An 18,851-nucleotide genomic window follows, 5' to 3' on the forward strand; every position below is an offset into this window, starting at 1 on the left:
GGGGACTCAGCTGCACCACACCACTGCCTACCACCCACAGTCGAACGGGCTAGTGGAGTGTTTCCACCGTCACCTGAAGTCGGCCCTCATGGCCCACCTGCGAGGAGCCAATCCGCACAGCGCCCAATGACGACCTGCACACCTCGTCGGCCGTGTTGGTATACGGCGCGCCCCTGGTAGTTCCTACCAGCCCCACGGGGGCAAGAGGAAGATCCCCCAGCAGTCCTGGGCAGACTACGCGAGAAGCTCGGTAACCTGGCCCCCATACCCACTTCACAGCACGGGCAGCACCTGACCTGCGTACCCAAAGACCTACAGAACTGTAAGTTTGTGTTTGTACGAAGGGGCGGGCATCGGCCACCGCTGCAGCGGCCATACGAGGGGCCGTTTATGGTGCTCCGGAACAACGGGTCCACGTTCGTGCTGGACGTTGGGGGGAAAGAGGAGGTTTTCACGGTGGACCGCCTCAAACCGGCCCATGTGGACCTGACGCAACCGGCCGAGTTTCCGGCACCTCGGCGCAGAGGCCGACCTCCCAAGCAGGTTCTGGCCCAGACTGTGGACATTGGGGGGTGTATCGCCGTTTCTGGGGGGGGGGGGGTTATGTGGCGACCCATTTCCTGGCACATCCGAACCGGCTCACAATTAGATAGCCTACGGGGGTTTGCGAGCACAGAGCTTTGGAGCCTTGAGGGAGGCTTAAAAGTGAGGCTGGATTTCGAATAAAGTTTTTCCTTCAACTGCAGTTACCGACTCCGTGTCGTAATTTTAGCGCTGCGTGTAGCACACCGCTACAAACTCATTTTATTCAAATTAGTTGATTGATATGTACTTGACCATGGAATTTTAATGAATTTAAAATAGTCATACACATCCTCTCTCATCCTGTGAATTTGAGATTGGATATAGATTTAACTATCCAGTTCTCAAAGCAAATCAGGGGCACATCTTTTTAGTTTCAGCCTGGAAGACCCTAAGCTGTACTAGGCTTTGCTGATCAGCTAGAAGTTGGAGTCACTGCAGAAATATGCATCTCAGAACTGCTCTAGGAGAGATTTGGTTTCAAAGCTATTGACCAATAAACATGAGCAATTCAGAAATTAGTGAAATATTAGTGTCCAAGGTTACACATTATATCAGAGGGATAGGAAGGCAGGCAGAGGGGATGGTGTGGCTGTACTGGAAAAGAATGGCAACAAATCAGTAGAAAGATGTGACATGGAATTGGAAGATGTTGAATCCTTGTGGGTTGAGATAAAAAACTGCAAGGGTACAAGGACATTGATGATAGTTGTACATAGGCCTCCCAACAATGGCTGAGAAGTGGACCACAGATTACAACAGAAAATAGAAAAGGCGTGTCAAAAGGGCAATGTTATGGTAGTCATGGGAGATTTTAACATGCAGGTCAATTGGGAAAATCAGGTTGGTAATGGATTTCAAGAGAGTGAGTTTGTTGAATGCTTAAGAGATGGCTTTTTAGAGCAGTTTGTCGTTGAGCCTACTAGGGGATCAGCTATACTGGACTGGGTGTCATGTAATGAACCGGAAGCAATTAGGGAGCTTAAGGTAAAAGAACCCTTAGGAACCAGTGATCACAATATGACTGAGTTCAACTTGAAATTTGATAGGGAGAAACTAAAGTCTGATGTAGCAGTATTTCAGTGGAGTAAGGGAAATTACAGTAGCATTAGAGAGGAGTTGGCCAAAGTGAATTGGAAGGAGTTGCTGGCAGGGATGTTGACAGAGTAGCAATGGCATGCATTTCTGGGAAAAATGTGGAAGGTGCAAAATATATGTATTCTAAAAATGAAGAAATACTCAAATGGTGAAATAGTACAACCCTGGCTGACAAGGGAAGTCAAAGCTATTGTGAAAGCAAAAGAAAGGGCATACAGCAAAGCAAAAATTAGTGGGAAGATAGAAGATTGGGAAGTATTTAAAACCTACAGAGAGCAGCTAAAAATCATTAGAAGGGCAAAGGTAAAATATGAAAGCAAACTAGCAAATAATAAAGTGGATAGTAAATGTTCTTTCAAGTATGTTAAAAATAAAAGAGAAATGAGAGTGGATATAGGACTGCTAGAAAATGAGGCAGGAGAAATAATAATGGGGCACAAGGAAATGAGTATTTTGCATCAGTCTTCACTGTGGAAGACACTAGCAGTATGCCTGATGTTGTTGTGTGTCAAGGAAGAGAAGTGGATGCAGTTACTATTGAGGTGTTCAAAAAGCTTAGGTGCACCCTAGGGTTCTGAAAGAGGTAGTGTTAAAAGATTGCGGTGGCATTAGAAATGATCTTTCAAAAATCACTGGACTCTGGCATTGTGCCAGAGGACTGGAAAATTGCAAATGTCACTTCACTCTTTAAGAAAGGAGGAAGGCAGCAGAAAGGAAATTATAGATCAGTTAGCCTGACCTCAGTAGTTGGGAAGATGTTAGAGTCAATTGTTAAGGATGGAGGACAAGGTAGTACAAAGTCAGCATGATTTCCTTCAGGAAAAATCCTACCTGAGGAACATGTGGAATTCTTTGAGGAAAGTTCAAGTAGGATAGATCAAGGGGGTGCAGTGGATGTTGTACAATTGGACTCTCATAACGCCTCTGACAAGGTGTCACACGAGGCTGCTTACCAAGTTAAGAGCCCATGGTATTACAGGAAAGTTACTAACATGGTTAGAGCATTGTCTAATTGGTAGGAGGCAGTGCGTGGGAATAAAAGGATCCTTTTCTGGTTGGCTGCCAGTGACTAGTGGTATTCTGCAGGGATCAGTGTTGGGACCACTTCTTTTTATGCTGTACAACGATTTAGATGATGGAATAGATGGCTTTGTTGCCAAATTTGCAGATGATACCAAGATTGGTGGAGGGGCAGATAGTGTTGAGGAAACAGTTAGGATGCAGAAAGAATTGGATTAGGAGAATAGGCAAGGAAGTGGCAAATGAAATACTTTGGAAAATGCATGCTCATGCACTTTGGTAGTAGAAATAAATGTGCGGACTATTTTCTAAACGGGGAGAAAATCCAAAACTCTGGGATGCAAAGGGACTTGGAAGTCTTTGTGCAGAACACCCTAAAAAGGTTAACTTGCAGGTTGAGTTGGGGATGAGGAAGGCAAATGCCATGTTAGCATTCATTTCAAGAGGCAGGGATGTGATGCTGAGGCTTCATAAGGCACTGGTGAGGCCTCACCTTGAGTATTGTGAACAGTTTTGGGCCTCTCATCTTAGAAAAGGTGTGCGAGGGTCCAGAGGAAGTTCACAAGGATTATTCCAGGAATGAAAGGGTTATCATATGAGGAGCGTTTGATGGCTCTGGAATTCAGAAGGATGAGGGGGAATCTCATTGAAACCTTTCAAATGTTGAAAGACCTAGACAGAGTAGATGCAGAAAGGATGTTTCCCATGGTGGGAGAGTCTAGGACAAGAGGATCAGGATAGAGGGGTGCCCTTTCAAAACAAAGATGTGGAGAAATTTATTTAGCCAAAGGGTGGTGAATTTGTGGAATCTGCTGCTACATGCAGCTGTGGAGGCCAGGTGATTGGGTGTATTTAAGGCAGAGATTCTTGATTGGACATGGCATCAAAGGTTATGGGGTGAAGGCCGGGAACTGGTGTTGAAGAGGAGGGGAAAAAAGGATCAGTCATGATTGAATGGTGGAGCAGACTTGATGGGCCAGATGGCCTAATTCAGAATTTAGATGTAAGAAACTAAAATAGTTTTAAATTTCAGAGGTGGTGGTGAAATGAAGAAAACAATGGGAATGTCAGTGAAAGGATGGAGTGCTAGAGGAAATGATTGGCACACTGACTGACTCTGCCTGTTGAAAGGTAGTGGTGAGAGCTCATTTTAATTTGCCTGGAGACAATGTAAACAAAATAAGATGGAAAAGTACAGGGGACAAAAAGAAACAAAACTAAAATGGTAAAATACAGAACACAACAGCAGCTGGAAATGTTAAGAGAACACCACAGATACCCATGTTTGGAAAGAGAAAAACAAAGTTCATGTTGCAGGTTAATAATGATTACTTGCAATTAGCTGGTTACCCAAAACTACTTATTTCAGCACTAATTGTAATTTATTTATACTTCCACCAATCCAGCATTCCATTGTGGGTGTGCATAAACCATCTCCTCTATACTTGGGACATAGCTTTACTCAGGTCTCTCAGAGTGAAACCCCGTGACAGCTCCAATTCTCCACCCTACTTCTAGACCAGCGTCTTCTGCTCCAAGATTGTTTGAATGAAATGATATAAAGATCAAGGAACAGCATCTCATCGTCCACTTAAAGACATCAGAACTTAACATTCAATTCAACAATGTCAGACAACCCCAATTTCTAGTTTATTTCAGAAGTAGACAGTAATAGTGCTATATCAAGGCTAAGTGGTTTTGGAATCATCACCTCAAATAAATCACATTTTATGAAAGCTTTCCAAAGAGCTATAAAAGTGCAGATAACAATTTTTTTGGTTAGTTTTAGGCCAAGTTAACAACAGTTCAATAGAGGAGAAGTTGCTGGATTGAAATAGATTTTTAAAAGTATATTGCGTAAGTCAGTCACAACTAGCTTATTAAGGTTTTTCTGTTTTGTGTCCATGTTCTCCAGTTTCATATAACTGTAACATACACTTCCCAGGTTTCAAAAATCTAGTTTGTAACCTGCTATAGTTCCTCAAATAAACCAAATTCCATGGTGGAAAGCTTATTAATAGTGAGATTAAATTGTCACCGAAAACAAAAGCAAGATATTGTGGATGCTGGAAATCTGGAAATACAAGAAATATTCAGGAGGAATATCTGAGGAAGGAAATAAGAGTTCAAAGGCAAAGCAATGCAGATTTTCATGAAAGGTCATTGACCAATACATCAGCTGTTTCTCCAAAGATACAACCTGGCCTGCTGGTCATTTCATGCACTTTCAACAGTAAGAAAACTGCTGTGTTAGCCTGCTGTTCCTTAACCAACTATTAAAGTGATTCTTAATAGGTATAGAAAGAATCCAAAATACACAGCTTATTACTCTGAAACTGGAAAATCTATGATGTGACATGCTCACAAAACAAAGGCAAATCTCTCAGTACTAAAATAAGTTATGATAGATGGCAGAAATGGTTAAGTAAGGGTACAGTATATTTGCAAGTGTATAATATGTCTTGAACAATTTGGTGAATTTCAAAGCACTGTGAAAATTGTAGACAAACATTCTAGGTAATAATTATCTATGATCAAAAGAAAGCACACTAACAGTGGAAGGGTGCTTGGATGAATGCATAATGCTACATATTTTGTCAGCATTATACTGTTCCGAATCATAGGGCAATACAGAACTGATATAAGTCCTAAGGCCCAACCGGTTCACATTGACCATGTTGTGCACTCAGCAAGTCACAATCTCCTGATTTCAGTCCATATCCCTCCAAGCCTCATCTCTCCACACACCAGTCTTCTTAAGTGATACCACAGTACCAAACTCAACCACTTCCTCTAGCAGCTCATTCCACATTACTCACCATCATGTGGGTGAAAAACTGGCCCCTCAGAGCCCTTTTAAATCTTTCTCCTCTCACTCTAAATCTATGCCCATACTTATAGACTCTCCTACCCTGGAGAAAAGATTTACCATCCACCTTATTCATGACTCATAATCTTTAAACTTCTTGAAGGTCACCACACATTCTCCTACATTCCAAGAAACACAGACCTAGCTTGGCCAAGCTCTCCTTTCTAGTCCTGGCGAGACCCTTTGAAAATCTTCTCAGCACTCTTTCCAATTTAACGATGGGGTATTAATATTTCTATAATAGGGCAACCAAAACTGTACATAGTACTCCAGGAACACCCTCACTAATAATTTCTATAAGTGCAACAATGTCCCAAATTTTATACTTAATGAAGACACAAGAGACTGCAATGCTGGAATTTGCTGGAGGAACTCAATGAGCTGAGCAGCATTCTTGCTACTATCAGGGAAGTGATGCAGGAGCCCAAATGCAACCACCCAGTAATTCAAGAACAGTTTCTTTCCCTTGCCATCATACCTGTGAACATTACTTCATTATTTCTTTTCCCCCTTGCACTATTTATTTTGTAACTTATAGTAATTTTATGTATTTGCAGTGTACAACCATTTTCACATCATGTAAGCCAGTCATAATAAACCTGATTCTGAATTGCTGGGGAAAATAAATTGTGAACAATTCTGGTTGAAAATGTGCATTAGTCCTGATGCAGGATTTTGACCTGAAACATGGACATCCACCCACAAATACTGTTCAACCCAATGAGTTGCATCGCAGATTATTGTTGCTCCTATACGTAGTGCCTTAACTGAGGAAGGCCAGCGGGCTATACTTTGACACTGCTTTCAAGAAACCACATATTTGTATACTTAAGCCTCTCAGTTCTATTTCATTCTTACAGCATTGTTAAGAATGTTCTATGTAAGATAATGGATAAGACACCATAAAGAAATGTTTGAAAACATTAAGCAATTTCAATTCTTTCGGTGATTGGAACTTGATCTTTAAAAAGACTATCTTTTTAAAAAAAGCAGTTAGTGCTTTTCAATTGTTTCCTTTTTCTTCTTTATATCCTTTTTATTTCTTTCATTTCAATTTGTAACTGCTTGTTTTGTTTGCATACGAGTCCTTGACCAACTGCTTCACCAAATATTTACCTGTAATAGCAATGTCATACTTCAGCAACAAGACAGGCATAATACACTATAAATATCAACAGGCAGCCTTTTGAAAAGAATGAGAAGCTGTCTTATTGAAACAAAGTATTCTAGGGAGATTAACCCAGGGAGTGCGCAAAGGATGTTTTGCTAATGACACATCTAGAACTAGACATGTGGTTTCAGAATAACACACACAAAATGCTGGAGGAACTCAACAGGTCAGGCAGCATCTATGGAAAAAGAATACAGTCAATGTTTTGGGCCCATCCCCTTATTCATTTCTCACCTTATCTCCTTGCCCACCCATCGCCTCCCTTTGGTGGTCCTCCCCACTTTCCTTTCTTCCATGGCTTTCTATCCTCTTCTATCAGACTCCCCTTTCTCCAGCCGTGTCTCCTTCACCAATAAATTTCCAAGCTCTTTACTTCATCCCTCCCCTTTCAGGTTTCACCTATTATCTTGTGTTTCTCTTCTTCCCCCACCCCCACCTTTTAAATCTACTCCTCAGCATTTTTTCTCCAGTCCTGCTGAAGGCTTTGGCCCGAACAGTCAACTGTACTTTTTTTCCATAGATGCTGCTTGCCCTGCTGAGTTCCTCCAGCATTTTGTGTATGTTGCTAGGATTTCCAGCATCTGCAGATTTTCTCATTTGTGTTGTGGTTTCAGAATAATGGGTTACTCATTTCAAACGGCAATGAGGAATATTTTCTTAAAGAATCATGAACTTCCGGAATTCTATACTCCAGAGAGCTGTGGAGACAGAATAAGTGAGTAGTTTCCAGAAAGAGACAAAAGACACTTAAAGCAACACACACAAAATGCTGGAGGAATTCAGCAGGTCAGGCAGCATTTATGGAAATGAATAGACAGTCAATGCTTCAGGTCAAGACCCTTCTTCATGACTGAACAGAAGGGAAAATATGCCAAATAAAAAGGTTGGGGGTAGCTAGAAGGTGATAGGTGAAGACAGGTGGGCAGGAAAGATAAAGGGCTGGAGAGGAAGAAATGTGATAGGAGAGGAGAGTGGACCATAGAAGAAAGAGGAGGAGGAGGTGGAGCCAGTGGAGGTGATAGGCAGGCGAGAAAAGCTAAGAGACCAGAATGGGGAATAGAAGAGGGGAGTGGTTGGGATTTTTTTTTTAAACCAGAAAGAGAAATTGATATTCATGCCAACAGGTTGGAGGCTACCCCGTTGGAACACAAGGTATTTGTCCTTTACTCTGAGGGTGGCCTCATCATGGCAAAAGAGGAGGCCATGGAACGACATGTCAGAATGGGAATAGGAATTAGAATTAATTGTTTGGCCTCTGCTAAGTTCCAAACTTAACAAAGCAGTTTCCCAATTTATGATGGGACTTACAGACTTAGCAACGTAGTGGCTGCCGCATCAGGAGCAATGGACACAATAGATGACCCTAACAGATTTGCAGGTGAAGTGTTGCTTGACCTGGAAGAACAGTTTGGGGCCCTCAATAGAGGTGGTGGAGGAGGTGAATGCGTAGATATAGCTCTTTGGCTGCTTGCAGGGATAAGTGGTGGAAGGGAGATTAGTGGAGATGGATGAATGTTCAAGGGAATCAGAGGTAGCAATACCTGTGGAAAGGGGAGGAGGGGTGTAGGTAAAGATATCCTTGGTGTTAAGATCAGAGTAACTTTGGACACAAGGATAGTGGCCAACTAGTTTTGAGCAACAGTCCCATGCCCTGCAACCTTGTTCCAGCCTCACGTTTACCAACATTTCCAGTCCACAGCTCAGGCAGCACAATCACTAGCTGGAAAATACAAATCATCTTCACAAAATCTTCCCAATACACAGGAAAGATGCAGAATCAATGTCAGTGTCTTCTGTAGGTCAACATTCCCCCTTTCAGTTAGCTACCTTTGGCAGGGCACTTTTGGGCTTGTTTGACAACAGCATCCCAAAATGGACTCTCTGTTCAGAGTTCTCATGGTCAGACAAAATTATTCAAAGGTGGGCTCTGAGTATCCTTTAAGAATGCATATATATCCCATTAACTTCTGGAAATCCCTGGCTCATGATTGCTCAAAATGGTAAATACATATTTAGGATGTCCTGAGACCATCAAGTACAAAAGCCTTGTGTAAGAGGTAAAAGGACCACAACAAAAAATATCTACCTATACCACCATGTTCTTTATGAAATAATCTGTGGTTCTCATATTGATCTCATGTCAACTCAGTACTGAAGCAGGAATAACTTACTCTCAATCCCAATGAAGTGTGCAAAAACAAGACTAAGAGGCCATGATTGGATCAGCAATGATCTCAATATATAGCAGAGGAGATTCAAATGGTTGGTTGACTGAAAGGCTACTACTCTGTAAAAACACAAGAAGAAGTAGAACATACAACAACAATTAAAGCACGGAAACAAGCCATCTTGGCCCTTCTAGTTCGTGCCAAACGCTTACTCTCACGGACTCCCACCTACCTACACTCAGCCCATAACCCTCCATTCCTTTCCTGTCCATACACCTATCCAATTTTTCTTTTAAAACGACAAAATCAAACCTGCCTCTACCACTTCTGCTGGAAGCTCGTTCTACACAGCTACCACTCACTGAGTAAAGAAGTTCCCTCTCGTATTACCCCTAAACCTTTGCCCCTTAACTCTCAGTTCATGTCCTCTTTTTTGAATCTCCCTTACTCTCAATGGAAAAAGACTATCCACGTCAACTCTATCTATCCCCTCATAATTTTAAATAACTCTATCAAGTCCCCCTCAGCCTTCTACGCTCCAAAGAATAAAGACCTAACTTGTTCAACCTTTCTTTGTGACTTAGGTGCTGAAACCAAGGTACCATTCTAGTAAAACTCCTCTGTACTCTATTTAGTTGACATCTTTCCTATAATTCGGTGACCAGAACTGAACACAATACTCTAAATTTGGCCTCACCAATGCCTTGTACAATTTTAACATTACATCCCAACTCCTATACTCAATGCTCTGATTTATACAGGCCAGCATACTAAAAGCTTTCTTCACCACCCTATCCACATGAGATTCCACCTTCAGGGAACTATGTACTATTATTCCTAGATCACTCTGTTCTACTGCATTCCTCAATGCCCTACCATTTACCATGTATGTCTATTTTGATTATTCCTACCAAAATGTAGCACCTCACACTTATCAGCATTAAACTCCATCTGCCATCTTTCAGCCCACTCTTCTAACTGGCCTAAATCTCTCTGCAAGCTTAGAAAACCTACTTCATTATCCACAAGTAGTGTAATAAAGTTATTATCTACAAATTATCTTAGTATCATCTGCATACTTACTAATCCAATTTACCACCCCATCATCCAGATCATTAATGTATATGATAAACAACACTAGACCCAGTTCAGATCCCTGAGGCACACCACAAGTCACCGGCCTCCAACCTGACAAACAGTTATCCACCACTACTGCCTGGCATCTCCCATTCAGCCACTGTTGAATCCATTTTACTACTTCAATATTAATACCTAACGATTGAACCTTCCTAACTAACCTTCTGCATGGAACCTTGTCAAAGGCCTTACCAAGTCCATATAGACAACATCCACTGCTTTACCCTCATCAACTTTCCTACTAACCTCTTCAAAAAATTCAATGATTTGTCAAACATGACCTTCCATGCACAAATCCATGTTGACTGTTCCTAATCAGACCCTGTCTATCCAGATAATTATATATACCATCTCTAAAAATACTTTCCATTAATTTACCCACTACTGACGTCAAACTTACAGGCTGATAATTGCTAGGTTTACTCTTAGAACCCTTTTTAAATACTGGAACCACATGAGCAATATGCCAATCCTCCCGCACCATCCCTGTTTCTACTGATATTTGAAATATTTCTGTCAGAGCCCCTGTTATTTCTACACCAACTTCCCTCAAGGTCCTAGGGAATATCCTGTCTGGACCCGGAGACTTATCCACTTTTATATTCTTTAAAAGCGCCAGTACTTCCTCTTCTTAAATCATTATACTTTACATAACTACCCTGCTTGTTTCCCTTATCTTAAAGACTTCAATATCCTTCTCCTTAGTGAATGCCAAAGAAAATAAATTGTTCAAAATCTCCCTCATCTCTTTTGGCTCCGCACATAGCTGTCCACTCTGATTCTCTAAGAGACCAATTTTATCCCTCACTATAACTGCAGAAACCCTTTGGATTTATTTTCACCTTACTTGCCAAAGCGACCTCATATCTTCTTTTAGCTTTTAAAATTTAAGATTCTTTTTACATTCTTTATATTCCTCGAGCACCTCATTTACTCCACGCTGCCTGTATTTATTGCAGATCTCTCTCTTTTTCTGAACCAAGTTTCCAATATCCCTTGAAAACCACGGCTTTCTCAAACTTTTAACCTTTCCTTTCAACCTAACAGGAACATAAAGATTCTGTACCCTCAAAATTTCACCTTTAAATAACCTCCATTTCTCTATTACATCCTTCCCATAAAACAAATTGTCCCAATCCACTCCTCCTAAATCCTTTCGCATTTCCTCAAAGTTAGCCTTTCTCCAATCAGAAATCTCAACCCTGGATCCAGTCCTATCCTTCTCCATAATTATATTGAAACTAATGGCATTGGGATCACTGGACCCGAAGTACTCCCCAACACATACCTCCATCAGCTGACCTATTTCATTCCCTATCAGAAGATCCAACACTGCCCCTTCTCTATGTATTGCTGCAAAAAACTATCCTGCACACATTTTACAAACTCCAAACCATCCAGCCATTTTACAGAATGGACTTCCCAGTCTATGTGTGGAAAATTAAAATCTCCCACAATCACAACCTTGTGCTTACTGTAAATATCTGATATCTCCTTACAAATTTGCTCCTCCAAATCTCACTCCCCTTTAGGTGGTCTATAATACACCCCTATAAGTGTTACTACACCTTTCCCATTCCTCAATTCCACCCAAATAGCATCCGTAGACGAGCCCTCTAATCTATCTTGCCAAAGCACCGCTGTAATATTTTCTCTGACAAGTAATGCAACACCTGCCCCTCTTGCCCCTCCAATTCGATCACACCTGAAGCAACGAAATCTAGAAATATTTAGTTGCCAATCACATCCTCCTGCAACCATGTTTCACTAATAGCTACAACATCATATTTCCAGGTATCAATCCATGCTCTAAGCTCATCCACCTTTCTTACAATGCTCCTAGCATTAAAATAGATACACTTAAGAAACTCTCCACCTCTTTCTCTCTGTTTATCCCTAACGGTGCAAACAACTTTATTATCTTTTTCTTCCTTCTCCCCTACATCTTCGATCTGAGCGCTCCCCTTCTCTGTCACCTGCCTATCCTCCCTCACACTCTGTCTACTAGCTTTCTCTATTTGTGAACTAACCTCCTCTCTCCTAGTCTCCTCAATTTGATTCCCACCCCACAACCATTCCAGTTTAAAGTCTCCCCAGTAGCCTTCGCAAATTTCCCCACCAGGATATTGGTCCCCCTCGGATTCAAGAGCAACTCGTCCTTTTTGTACACATCACACTTGCCCCAAAGGAGGTCCCAATGATACAGAAACTTGAATCCCTGCCCCCTGCTCCAGTCCCTCAGCCACGCATTTATACTCCACTTCATTCCATTCCTACTCTCACTGTCGCGTGGTACAGGCAGTAATCCCGAGATTACTACCTTTGCGGTCGTTCTTCTTAACTCCCTTCCTAACTCTTTATACTCTCCTTTCAGGACCTCTTCCTTTTTCCTACCTATGTCATTGGTACCAATATGTACCACGACCTCTGGCTCCTCACCCTCCCACTTCAGGATATCTTGGATGTGATCAGAAACATCCCGGACCCTGGCACCAGGAAAGCAAACTACAATCCGGGTGTCCTGACTGTGTCCATAGAATCACCCATCTGATCCCCTAACTATAGAGTCCCCTATTACTACTGCCTTCCTCTTCCTTTCCCAAAGCTTCTGAGCTACAGGGCTTGACTCTGTGCCGGAGGCACGGCCACTGTTGCTTCCCCCAGATAGGCTGCCCTCCCCCAGCAGTACTCAAACAGGAGTACTTATTGTCAAGGGGTACAGCCACTGGGGTACTCTCTAGTACGTGACTCTTCCACTTCCCTCTCCTAACCGTGACCCACTTGTCTGCCTCCCGTGGCCTTGCTGTGACCACCTACCTGTAACTTCTATCATTTCTTCACTCTCCCTGACCAGACGAAGGTCATCGAGCTGCAGCTCCAGGTCCCTAACATGGTCCCTTAGGAGCTGCAGCTCGGCGCACCTGGCGCAGATATGGACTTCCGGGAGGCTAGGAGACTCCAGGACCTCCCACATCCGACCCCAAGAACAACAAGCTGCCCTCACACTCATACTTCCCCTTTCCTCAAATAACAGGAAAAACTGAAACCTAAACCTATTTTACCTCGCCCGTTTCCACTCGTTGAGCCTAAGCCTTTAGCTTTCACTCTGTTCCTGGCTCACTCTGCTGCCCGTAAAAGGACACTGCCCACTGTATAAGGTTGTGTTCCGTTTAAATCTTCCGCGCTTCACTGCCCGACGTCACATGCCTGCGCAGTCCTGCCTCTTTTAACTCCGACGAGAAGAAGAAAAAAATCAAAATGGCTCCCGCCGCACTCCCGCTCCGATTCTCAGTCTTCCTTCTCCAAATTAAACCCAAGTTAGGATTTCTGCCTTTTTAAATCTTCTGCACTTCACTGCCTGACATCACATGCCTGTGCAGTTCCGCCTCCCTTAACTCTGATGAGAAGAAAAAATCGAAATGGCTCCCGTCGCATTCCTGCTCCAATTCTCAGTCTTCCTTATCCAAATTGATTCTTTTCCTTCTCTAAATGATTCTTTTTAATAAAATGCACTTGAATAGAATAGTCAATTTGAATGCTTGAATGAAAAGAACAAAAGGCAGGATTTACAACTGATGGTTCACAGCTTCAGGGACCGGGTTTGATGTTGGCCTTAGCTGCTATCTGTGTGGAATTTACACATTCTCCCCATAACTATAGGGTATCCATGGGCTATTCTGATTTCCTCCCATGTCTGAAGTTAATGTTGGTTCATTAGTTGGCTACCCTTTAGTTCAGAAAGTGGTAAATGAGTCAAAAAGTAGCTGATTACACTTGCAAGGCCACACAGAGAGGCCCAAATTCTCTGCTGGGATAATAATGGGTCCGATGGACTGAATGGCCTTATTCTGTACTGTTAACAGTAATTAAGTGAAACAAATGAAAAGTTATACTGTGGAAAAAAAATCGGGATTTCTAAGGTATTTGTAATCCTGCATAGCTCCCTAAGACATTAATAGGTTATTAAGGAAAAGATACTGAGCAACCAATTTGCAAATACCTTTTTCAGCTGCTGTTCTTTAATACTTTTTACAATTTTAGCAGGTTCCAAGATGTGATTCCTATAGTTTTCAGATGCTATGATTCGAGACTGGGCCAAATGTAAGGTTCCTTCTAGATAAGACTTCCATACTGCAAGAATGCTCCTGTAACATATAAAAAAACAAATATTTAGAATTTTAGTATGCCTATATAATAGTTTCTACACCTTCTACATTGCTTATTAAAAGCAAAACTTGGAGCTGCCAAATTTGTGTAAAACATTTTAAATTTCCCCTTTCTGGATTTGAATCAATTTTATGAGAACAGAAGAATCAAGATCTTTTTCTGTACAATATAGTCAAACCATCTTCAAATCATGCTTTCATTTGGTAACTTTAAGAGAATACAAGAGGCACATTTTGCTGCAACTAAAATTCTACATTTTATGATACTTTTGTCAGGGAAAGCTTCAATATATCTAATATGGCATTTATTTGGCCACTGTATGGAAATGTATGGAAGGGATGACAGGAAAATCAGATGAACCATTTGACACTACTGCAATACTTCATTTCCATTATTCTTACCTCATTGTAACAATGAAGAAATAAACCAACAAACTTTTAATTGTTAAAACTGTTAAACTCATCAGATCAAAACTTGAATAGAAGAATGAATTAATTGTCTATGAAAATACCTTACACTTTAGAGTTTTGAGGGTTTAAACAGAAAGATTGCTAAGGGACAGTCAGTGGCTCAGGTATATTTGAATTGGCAAGAAGGCCTTTGATAAAGCAGCACATAAGAGCTCTGCACAAAATTATAACTCAAGGTATTAGGGCAATACAGTAATAAAGATAAACAAACTGAAACCTTAGCAGACAAACTATAGACACAAGTAGTACTCCAGATGCTGGAAATCTAGAACAAAACAATGTCTGGAAGAATGGAATGAATGTCAGGCATCTATAGAAGGGAATAAACCTGATGAAGAGTCTCAGTCTGAAACAATGACACTTTATTCCCATCTGTAGATGCTGCTTGACCTGCTGAGATCCTCCAGCACTTTATGTGTATTGCAAACACACACTAATTGTTTAAGTTGGGAGGCAGAAATTCATGGGGTACCTCAAGGATGGATGTAAGGGTGTTAGCCATCTATGTCAATGATGATATCAAGATAGTATCAATGTTTAGGGACCAAGTATTGCATATCCTGGTTTGTTCATAGTACTATTCTAGGTAATGCTGTGGTTTCTGAGGAGGGTGTCAAGGACATACAACGGATCTAGGTTAAGTGAACAAGAAAATGGGAGATAGAATAATATGGGTTAAAATAATTATCCAATTTGTTAGAAGATGCTGGAGTAACTCAGCAGGTCAGGCAGCATCTATGGAAATGAGTAAACTGTCAACGTTTCTGGCTGAGACGCTTCTTCAGGTCTGTGAGGGAAGATGCCTCTCCCCGTTCCTTCGCAGTCCTGAGGAAGGGTCTCGGCCCAAAACTATTAATCCTTAAATTCTTAAAACTCAACAGATCAAAACTTCAATAGAAGAATGAATTCATTGTCTATGAAAATACTTTACACATCAGAGTTTTGAGGATTTAAGTGTCGACTGTTTATTCTTTTCCATAGATGCTGTCTGACCTGCTAAGTTCCTTCCAGTATTTTGTGTGTGTCACTTTGGATTTCTAGCATCTGCAGATTTCCTCGTGTTAGAAAAGGAAAGTATGCTTAAATGGCAAGAGATTGATAATCTGATGCTCAGAAGGATACATCCTGCATATAGAAATCACAGAATATGCGGGTACAGGAGACAATTAAGGTGCTTTACACAGGACCATGGGGAAACCATGCCTGGAAGACAGAGAGATAGACAGACATACTTTATTGATCCCAAGGGAAATTGGGTATGAGTATGTAAAGGACTGCTCTCCCTACTCAAGCACAGATGAAAAAGCAATCGAAGGAGTCCAATGAAGCTTTACCAAAGACTGATTGCTGGGATTGGGACTTGGACCAGCAAGAGAGATAAAGCAAAATAGGCCTATACTTGCAAGGTTTGGAGGTAGTATAATGAAAACTTGCTGGGATGAGTGTTGTTTTTTTTGAGCAATAAACTATATTTATTGGAATTTAATAGGATGAGAGGTCATCTCTTTGAAACAAATTTCTTAAGTGGCTTTAAAGCTGTTGTGTCCTTGACTGAAATGTCTAGAACTTACGAGTGCAATCTCAAAATAAGGGGTAGATTGTTCAGAGATAAAATTATATTCCTTCACTGAGAGAATGCTGAATTTTAACCCCATTTCTTTTATATATAGTACAGATACACACACCAAATAGAAAGTAGAGTGCTTCTCCAGTCTACTGGAGTATTGTCACTATAAACACCTGCCATCCAGTCAATTCAAAGTAAAAATGTTACAGCAACACTTTATATTTTGCACTCAGTTTTTCAGACAAAGCAGAATTGAAAACCAATCATGTTTTCTTTCTGCAAGTATAAGAATTAAGATGTTAAGTTTGATGGTAAATATTTCACAAGTCAGCTCAACTCAACACTTCCAGCCAAGTGGAGAAACCAGAACACTAGAACTTTATTTTTCAAATAAAAGACATTTATAGAATTCAGAACAGTAGAGCATTGGGCAGACCAATTGGCCCATAATGTGCCAAACTTGATGACACAAGTGTTCCCCTCCTGTGTATCATCCATGTCCCTCCATTCCCTTCATATATGCCTGAGAGCCCCATAAACTCCACCAAACTGCCTGCTTCTCTGGTTACCTATTCCAAACACCTCGTATGGTCTGCATAAAAAAAGCTTACCCTAGGTTACCTTTAAACTTTCACCTCCCCCCCCCCATTTTAAAAGCATGTTCATTTTTACTAGTACAAATGTAGTACTTGTACTAGTAATAACATGTCTGCAAGTCCCGGGGTAATCCTAACTATTTTGTATAATGAACCATTAAAAAAAGTGTTTGAATAACTTGTTGCTAACTTATTTTGTATTTGGTTGGTTGAAACTAGCAAATTTAATACTCAAAATATATCAAACAATATGCAACAAGCAATTAATGTTGCACTACATGTTCTTAACATTATATAATGAAATATTACTATAAAAACTGTAATATAATCATCAAAAAGAAAGAAATGGACAACTCAGAACATTACCAATAGAATCATGAATGAGAAATGCACTGCAATGATTTATTTGATATCTTCACATTTTGTACACAAATGAAGTACAGAATAATTTAAGGCAACAGTACCTTTTGCCAATAGGTTGTTTGCTCACACTATATATTTATGGCATTCAATCAACAGAAAACATGGTAATGGAAGCAAGCAGTTATTCTGCCCAACATACCCATCCCTGCCATCAAGCGCTTAAATAAACTAACTTTATATTCCAATAATACTGTATATCAGAGGTCTTCTATGCTTTAACATTTCAAATTCTCAAGTAATTCCTGAATGTTGTGAAAATCCCCGCCTTCTCCTCCTTAGGGGTAGGGGGTGTGTGTGTCTGTGTGCGTGTACATGTGCGTTACTTCTTTCAGGGATTCTTGAAATGTATTCTGAGGTTATTCTGTAAAGAACTTCAGAGTCCTATCATTCATTGAATGTATATCAGCATACAATTTATAATATCTTCATGCAATGATTGCACATTAAGTTTTATAGATGCTAAAAGAACATTTTCAAGAATGAGATACCTCATGACCTGCCACTTCAAAAATGTTTTCATATGATGTAATCTTTTAGCCATACTGTACTTTGGCAGCCGCACCCTTCATTTCAAGTTTTGATTGGAATGAAGCACTTTGACATTCCTTCAGACAGAAAAGAAAGCAATAATTCCTGCAGCAATTTGCAATCAATTGCTTGAGAGAACACTTTTACCTGTCAGTCTATAAACAAAGCTTTTAATACAACTTCAACTGAAATGCAGTTGCAGGTTTAGTCAGATGTTAATAAGCAGAGGAGGTAAAATTAATGAAGGTGAGAGAAGATGGGGATTTTAACTTGGCAGTTTAAGTTTTTTATAGTTGTGAAAAGCTAAGTTTAATTTAATCAGATTCAAGGTCAGAGGTTAAGTTGAAGCTGTACTGTATGTTTCATACAATTAGTCTGTCCTTCTGCTGTTTGGTAAAGCTCAGGATATGGGGCATTTTTAAGGTAACAATTTGTTACTGGCTGAATGCACTTGAGAAGGACATCTAACAAATCAGAGAAATTTGTAATTTTTGATGTAGTGATACAGCTATTGACAGATCAGTAAGAATTAATCACACACTTAATCTTACTACAGCATCACCGTCAACTTCAGGATTTCTATGACTAAGCAATTTAATATGGACATATGGGGATCTAGTGAACTGACACACCTCCACAGACTGCATGAACGAAACCTACCTTTGTTCAAGTATTTTTTGAAATAAAAATATTTTTGAGTATTGCAAGCAGAGGAAAAGCTTGTGGTATTGTTCAGAATTGTGATACATATTTTGAACTAGAGAATGGGGCAAGAAGATAACCCCATGCAAAGAAAGATATATTGAATCATGATTTCATTGTGATCTAAAGCATAGGCACTCGACAGCAAAACTTTTCTGCATTCAAAGCCTAAGATGAGAGATCAAGAGTATCAATTGCAGTTGAAACCAGAACCTTCATGGTTATTTAGTGCCATGTTTGTTGGGTTGAAGACTTGGAATATCAGTGGCTGAAAATCAAACTGATGGGAGAAGCAAATTAAATCGGGTTGGTGAGAGGAGCAGTTACAAACAAAATAGGTATGAATGGGAAGT

At 40.6% G+C, this 18,851-nt stretch overlaps 1 protein-coding gene across 4 annotated transcripts in view; it reads right to left on the reverse strand.

Moving 5' to 3' along the window:
• The window catches only part of LOC132391140 (F-BAR and double SH3 domains protein 2-like), a 245,080-nt gene that overhangs the window by 126,813 nt on the left and 99,416 nt on the right, over positions 1–18,851 (reverse strand). For 3 of the 4 annotated variants that reach the window (XM_059963959.1, XM_059963958.1, XM_059963961.1), the window contains exon 5: positions 14,046–14,190. In XM_059963959.1, the coding sequence (XP_059819942.1) occupies positions 14,046–14,190 (145 nt within the window). Of the gene's footprint in view, positions 1–14,045; positions 14,191–17,756; positions 17,874–18,851 lie in introns of all 4 variants that reach the window. The other variant, XM_059963960.1, reaches the window with a different exon arrangement.

Source organism: Hypanus sabinus, chromosome 3 (genome assembly GCF_030144855.1).
Source record: "Hypanus sabinus isolate sHypSab1 chromosome 3, sHypSab1.hap1, whole genome shotgun sequence".
Lineage (NCBI taxonomy): Eukaryota > Metazoa > Chordata > Chondrichthyes > Myliobatiformes > Dasyatidae > Hypanus > Hypanus sabinus.